Source organism: Etheostoma spectabile, chromosome 10 (genome assembly GCF_008692095.1).
Source record: "Etheostoma spectabile isolate EspeVRDwgs_2016 chromosome 10, UIUC_Espe_1.0, whole genome shotgun sequence".
NCBI classification, from domain to species: domain Eukaryota; kingdom Metazoa; phylum Chordata; class Actinopteri; order Perciformes; family Percidae; genus Etheostoma; species Etheostoma spectabile.
In genome coordinates this window covers 14,564,728-14,571,103 of record NC_045742.1, presented here as the reverse complement: position 1 = coordinate 14,571,103, position 6,376 = coordinate 14,564,728, and the positions used below count along the sequence as shown (strand labels likewise).

The following is a 6,376-nucleotide window of genomic DNA, read 5'->3' as shown; positions in this document are numbered from 1 at the left end:
TGTGTGTGTGTGTGTGTGTGTGTGTGTGTGTGTGTGTGTGTGTTATATGAAGTGTGAATTGTTCAGGTTCGGAATAGGATTATTAGCCTTCAACTGCCAGTTCTGAACAATGGTTCAAAGATGAGAATTTCACAATACTATTTGAACATGTCATAATCACCAGTGTGGTAAACGTTTCACATGTGAAATAATGCTGCCCTCTCATGGTCAGACCTCACTGACTACACAAAATCAAATCATTTTACTGCACATGTATATCTGAACCCTCATGTGATAATACCACCTTATAAAAGGTTAGTAAAATATCATCCAGCATAGTCTTACATCGCTTGTTTTACTGCTTCGAGCACACATGTTACCCTTATGACAGCAATAAAATCAGGGTCACTCACTCAATGAAAGTTTGATAGGAGCCAAGAGGGAGTGCCATCTACAGCAAATGAATTTTAACCTTTAGACCATTCAAATTAATCTTTTACACACATTAATTGGTATGGCTTTTAACACAAGTAGTAGGCTAAATATGAGTGTGCATCATCTCCTTGTGTACACGTTATCTCATCTCATGGTTTCTTAGAATCTCTCTTAACTTATGAGCTCTGACCTTTGACCCTCTCCCTCTGTGAAAAACAGGGCCATAAAGCAATTTAAGGTAGACTAAAGAGACCTTCACCCCTGTCGTCTCCTTTCGACTTTGCCCACCTATACGTATGCACTTATTTTACCAAATGTGAAAGTGTTAGTAGTGCATTCAGAGAATCTTCACCACTAAAATAAGAATGAATATGTTAATGATAAAGTCTGGAAAGAAAGTCTGATTTGAGAAGAAATATCAAATTTCAAAACAAGGCTTTTGTAATGTGGGGTTGATTCAACACTAGTAGACACCTTCACTCTTTCCCTTTTGACAGGAGTCAGGTTAACTTCAGGTTAAAACATCCAGAGATTACTTTTTATATCCTGAACAGATTATATTTCATTCCATTTTTTAGATTCTTCTTGAAAACCGTTATTATAGTTTCTGGACAGATATAATAAATGGACCCACTTTGTTATAGAAATGTGAAATTTTGAAAGATTTTAGGAATGAAAGCATGTGTGTTGCCTGGCAACAAATAATTCCATGAGGAAGCATTTAGAGTTTAATTCAGTTTTCCCTAATTACATAAAATATCCTCTGTAACCATTTGGATTGGTCTTTATAGCCATATTGTGCACTTCAAATTAGACGATAAGATGTTCAAAGGGTGATCTGTAATTGATGTTTAACTGATCAAAGAAAATCAATGCACTAAAAGTGACAAGTTGCTCAAGGAGTGGATGCACAGTTAACATCTAATCCATACAAAATATAATTGTATTGTTGTAAATGTCCTATATATTTGCCATAGTATACCCCATATATTAAATGTAGAGTGACTGATATAGGAATATATATATATTTCTTTGATTAGTCATGTTCAGTTCTTAGCCACATTTAAATGTACAAAAAAGCTCATACTCACCAAGTTAATACTGCGAATGAGAAATAGTTCAGTCAATAATTATGAGAGAAAAGTTGGAAAAGTGGAAAAAAGAAAAAAGATCAACTGAAAGTGTTGGAAAAAAGCAACCAAACAAATAAATAGTAACTAGAGAGAAAATCCGTTAGAGGGTTAGCTTTAAAAAAGAAAAGAAGTGAGCAGGCCGGGGACCAAGTGTGTCCATAATGGCAGACTTGTGAATGAGGGCTGCTTAAGACTGCTTGGGGGGGGGAGTAAAAAAACTAATCATTACACTCACTGTAAATATGTAACAAACCCAATCTTCAAAGGTCAGCAAATTGCATTCTGTTTGAACACCCACAGACAAAAGAGGATGGGATAAAATCGTACAAGATGGAAAGCAGCCAAGACACCATCCGGCCCTAAAGCACTTCAACTCAGCCTTCTCACACTGTGTCATTGCTTCCTGTCTCCGCAGTCACATTTCCCCAAAACGATTTGGAGAAACACGTCATGCATAATTAAATGATTGAATAACTAAATCAGGAGACAATTAATCACAGTCGATGCACTCAAAAGACACAAGTCAAAGTATTTTCTTTCATTCTCTCCAGTAAAAAAACAAACCTGTTGAGCTTGTTTTACATTGTTTAGACTAAAAGTCCTTCAATATCTGATATAACTATTAAAACATGGAGTAGCACTAGCAGTCGTTGCATTTGAGCCAGTAGCTCAACTTAGTTAAAGCCTATAAGACATGTGGAGACAGATACTGCAACTGCACTGGACTTTGAAGCAGATGCTATAAAGACAAGAATTCATGAAGCATGCTGTCTAGAAACATGTCTTTTCTTTTCTTTGTAAATTAACTTGTCTTTTCCTGTAGCCTTCACCAATGTTCAGTGACATCTATAATAATGAATTCGTAAAATAATTAAGACAGACATAGAGGCATCTACTCGTTTGTATCCTTCATGTCCTATTACCCAGGCCAAGAAAGTACATTGAACACATCTATAAACGCAGCTTGTGAGAAACTGACACACAATAGCTACATAATAATTATTTGCATACTGTCCTTTTTTTCAAGATAAGTATGTTTGTCATTATTTAGAGATACCTGTCATAATTTTGAGATACTAGGTCATTATTTCGAGAGAGTTTTCTAATATAATGACTTACAGTATCTGGATTTCCATCGCTTTGGCGGAAATGGCATGGGGGCAACAAAAAAAAATCGCTATTCACTGGTTCTGTTTGACCCATGTTGGTTCCCGTACTGTTGAAGCGGTGTTGACTTATGTGTGAGTAGCTAACGAACGTTGCCTTCATGAATATATTAGCTGATATTACCTTTTTATAAAATACAACAACACGTTTGCCTGCCTTAACATGTAGCATACAAACAAACATTCATAGCGAAAGTGATGGAAAGCTTATGAGAGTTCTTGGTCATTTTTAATCGTGCTAGCCAGCGAGGCTTCTCTGCTAGCTTTCGCAATTTGAGCGTTAGCCACGTTAATGCTAATTTTAGCACTCAGCGTAACGATGGTTGTGATGTTAAATTGCTTCAAATAGAACTAAACGTGTATTTTTGTAGGCTTCTAGTTAAGTAAAGAGTAATATTTGTTCACACCGTGTTATATTCTGACTATAGCTCCTTAATACAGAACTGTTGTAATTACTCTAGTAATAGTAATTTTAATTTTCAGAAGCGTGCGGGACCATTATTGTGACTTACTCTTTGTGATCAGCAAATGACCGTAGTGTAACAATATACACAATTGAAAGTTGATGACTCTGTTGTCAATGTGCCGGTATTCATACATTCCGTTTCAGGTCAAAATGGCAGAGCTTACAACGCTAGAGAGCCTGCTGGAGATGGGCTTTGACAGAAACAGAGCGTGAGTGACACCAAATCCCCAAATTCATATTTCTGTGTATGTTATGTGTGTGTTTGTCTGTCCGGGTTGTTCTAGGACATCAGTGACAATGTTTCAAATAAGTCTTAACACTTAACATGTTATCTCTTGGATTTTTTTTGTCTTTGATATCCATAAATTAAATCATCAATCAATTAATCATCCTGGGTAATGTAGTACCTATATCTGAGAATGCTTTCAAAGAAGTGAAAGTAGAACTTGTCTGTCCTTTTATCTGGTGCTTTCAGGGAAAAGGCAGTGGCCCACACAGGCAACCAGGGAATAGAACAAGCCATGGATTGGTAAGTCTGACGGACATTGACATACTAGTTTTTAAATCGACTGGATGGAGACGGTCTTCTGTCATCACGGAAAGTCACACTCATCTTACGTGTGTGATGTGGTTTCCCCAGGTTAATGGAACATGAGAACGACCCAGACATTGATGAGCCCTATGTGCCGCCCGTGGGGAACGTCCTGGGAGGAGAAGCAGACAGCCAGTCCACCACAGAACAGCCGTCACTAGCAGACACTGCTGAAGGTCAGGGCAATGGAAGTATGCCACACACCACCATGAAAGCCACCTAGGGATGTGCAATATATGACGATATATACCAAGGGGCAATATAAATTTGTCTACCGTGGGATATTTTTTTCAGAATGTTTGCACCATGGTAGCCTTCGCTCTGATATCTTTGTATTAGGACAATGTGGGCAATAGTGATTTTTAGTTTTTCATTCACATGATTAGACAAAAACACACTATCCCATCTGGTTATTTCATCCATAAACAGTTTCTATACGATTGGTCTAGAATATTTACAACATCAGGATATATATTGATATTCTGATATAAAGTTACACATGTGACAGAGGATTTTATCCATATCACCTAATTCTATAGTCGCTTGTTCCACGGCTTGCATTTTCCATCTATAAACAAGGTATAAACTCTAAATTGTTAATTTATACTGAACATGATGTGATATATGTTGGTTAGTCTCTCTGTCTCTTTCTCTCTGTGTATTGTTTTTCTTCTTCAGTTTTAGCTTTCTCTTCTCATTGCCATCACCTCCACCAAGGTGGTTGAAGTGGTCGGTACACTTTGTTTGTCTCCCGGTTAGTGTTTTGTTGTGGAGATTTTCATTGTCCACACTAAGGGTTTAAGGTTTGTGGTGTTAGATGTGTATGTTAGGTAAACCTGTTATATCAGCATGGACTTTTTGCTTTGAATTGTGGTTGGCAGGAAGACATTTCCATAACACACGATACATATCTCTTCCTCTCTTTTTACCTCTTTCACTTACTCATGTGCATTTTTTTGGCTTCAGGGACAGCAGGTGGAGACAGCAGCTACAATGAAAATGAGGAGAGTGCAAAGATTCCAATGTCAGAGGAGGAGAAACTTGAACAAGTTAAAAGGTCAGATTGCACGTGCTTGACACAATCCATGCAATACTGTCTGTCCATCTCACAGCTTCTTCTCCTTAATTAACCGTGTTACTTTACTAAACGTATATATCACTGAAAATGTAATCTGTGACCATTAGTTTAGAAGCCAAACATAATTTGGAAATATTCAATATTCTGTTCATTCATTCCTCGTCCTGTTAGAGAGATTGAACATCTTCAATGTGTAAGAGAGGCAAATGCCTGTGTGTCTGTTTTTCAGGCTAGAAGAGCTGATGCGGGTGAAGCAGGCAGAGAGACGAGAGCGAGAGCGGGCAGAAGAGTTGGAGCGGGAGAAGCAGCGAAGGAAACATGGCCAAGAGCTGCAGCAGATTCGTCAAAAGCTGCAGGATGATGATATGAAAAAACTCGCCGATCAGCGCAGAAAAGAGAAGATGGAGGACAAAATGGCAAGGTAAAGTATTTATTATTACTCATTTATTCACATAATGATGTCAGTGATTATTTGCTCTGGGTGGTAGTAGTAATAGTTTGCCTGGTTCAGACCTTTGAATCTGCCCACTCCACGAGCTGACAGAAGATGGAGTGTTACGAGTTGACAATTCTGTCTGATATCAAGCAAAGTAACAGTACGTTTTATGGACCAAATTGTCATGTTTGACCAGGAATGAAGTAATAAAAGTACCTAAACATCCAAAGAGGTTTTCACTCCATATTTTCCTTTCCCCCAAAAATGTTTACTTGACTCCCATTAAAGAAAAGGGAAAGTTTTACAAAATAAATTACTAAATGCAATTTTATCTCGTCATTATGATGTATGAATTGCTCAAAAAATAGTTGACAGTATAAAAATGGGAATTAACAGTGGCTGAATTCCATTTTATAACAAAAATGGAAGGCCATCCTGTTTATTCATGAAATAAACAGTGGGTGGAAATAATGGAATTGGGGAAAGTTTAGGAGGGAATGCCACAGCCAAATACAAGATAATAAACTCAAAAGCTAAGACCAGAAATAAGTGACAAATTCATATTCATGTGCGATCGAACAGACACGTTACCTTTTTAAGTTGAAGTTGGCATCAAACTGTGGTGATCCTACACTACAACACACTACAACTGTCAAAGTCAGAAAAGTAGTTTGACTGTGAACTCCTGTACGTTTTTCATGTCTGTCATTGTGTTGCTTGTCTTTCTTCCTGTCAGGCAAAGGGTTAAAGATAAGATTGCACGAGACAGAGAGGAGAGAGCACAAAAGGTAACCCAATCATTGTTCATGTAGTTACTTATCAATTTTTTTCCGGTTCACTTCATTTTCTTACCACTTCTGTCGGAACCAATAATATAATCTTTTTTTTTTTTTTAGTTTGGAGGGGGTGCACCCCCAAGCTCGGCGGCAACGTCCCAACCTGCCCCACCCAGCCCCTCGTCACCCACCAGTCACGGCCCTCCACCCACTAAGAAGGAGTACGATGAGTCCAGGATACAGGTACAGGCTTCAGTTACTCATACACCTACATGCTGTGCTTCACACCACTTAAGCACAGAGCACACATGAGTG

At 38.1% G+C, this 6,376-nt stretch overlaps 1 protein-coding gene across 1 annotated transcript in view; it reads left to right on the top strand.

Annotated features, from left to right (window-relative positions):
- The first annotated feature begins 2,658 nt into the window (after positions 1–2,658).
- The window catches only part of ubxn1 (UBX domain protein 1), a 5,306-nt gene continuing 1,588 nt past the window's right edge, over positions 2,659–6,376 (top strand). Inside the window, exons 1-8 of the mRNA XM_032528242.1 lie at positions 2,659–2,788; positions 3,324–3,388; positions 3,655–3,708; positions 3,820–3,947; positions 4,738–4,828; positions 5,079–5,270; positions 6,022–6,073; positions 6,182–6,304. Of these exons, the coding sequence (XP_032384133.1) occupies positions 3,330–3,388; positions 3,655–3,708; positions 3,820–3,947; positions 4,738–4,828; positions 5,079–5,270; positions 6,022–6,073; positions 6,182–6,304 (699 nt within the window). The 5' untranslated portion in view covers positions 2,659–2,788; positions 3,324–3,329. The remainder of the gene's footprint in view (positions 2,789–3,323; positions 3,389–3,654; positions 3,709–3,819; positions 3,948–4,737; positions 4,829–5,078; positions 5,271–6,021; positions 6,074–6,181; positions 6,305–6,376) is intronic.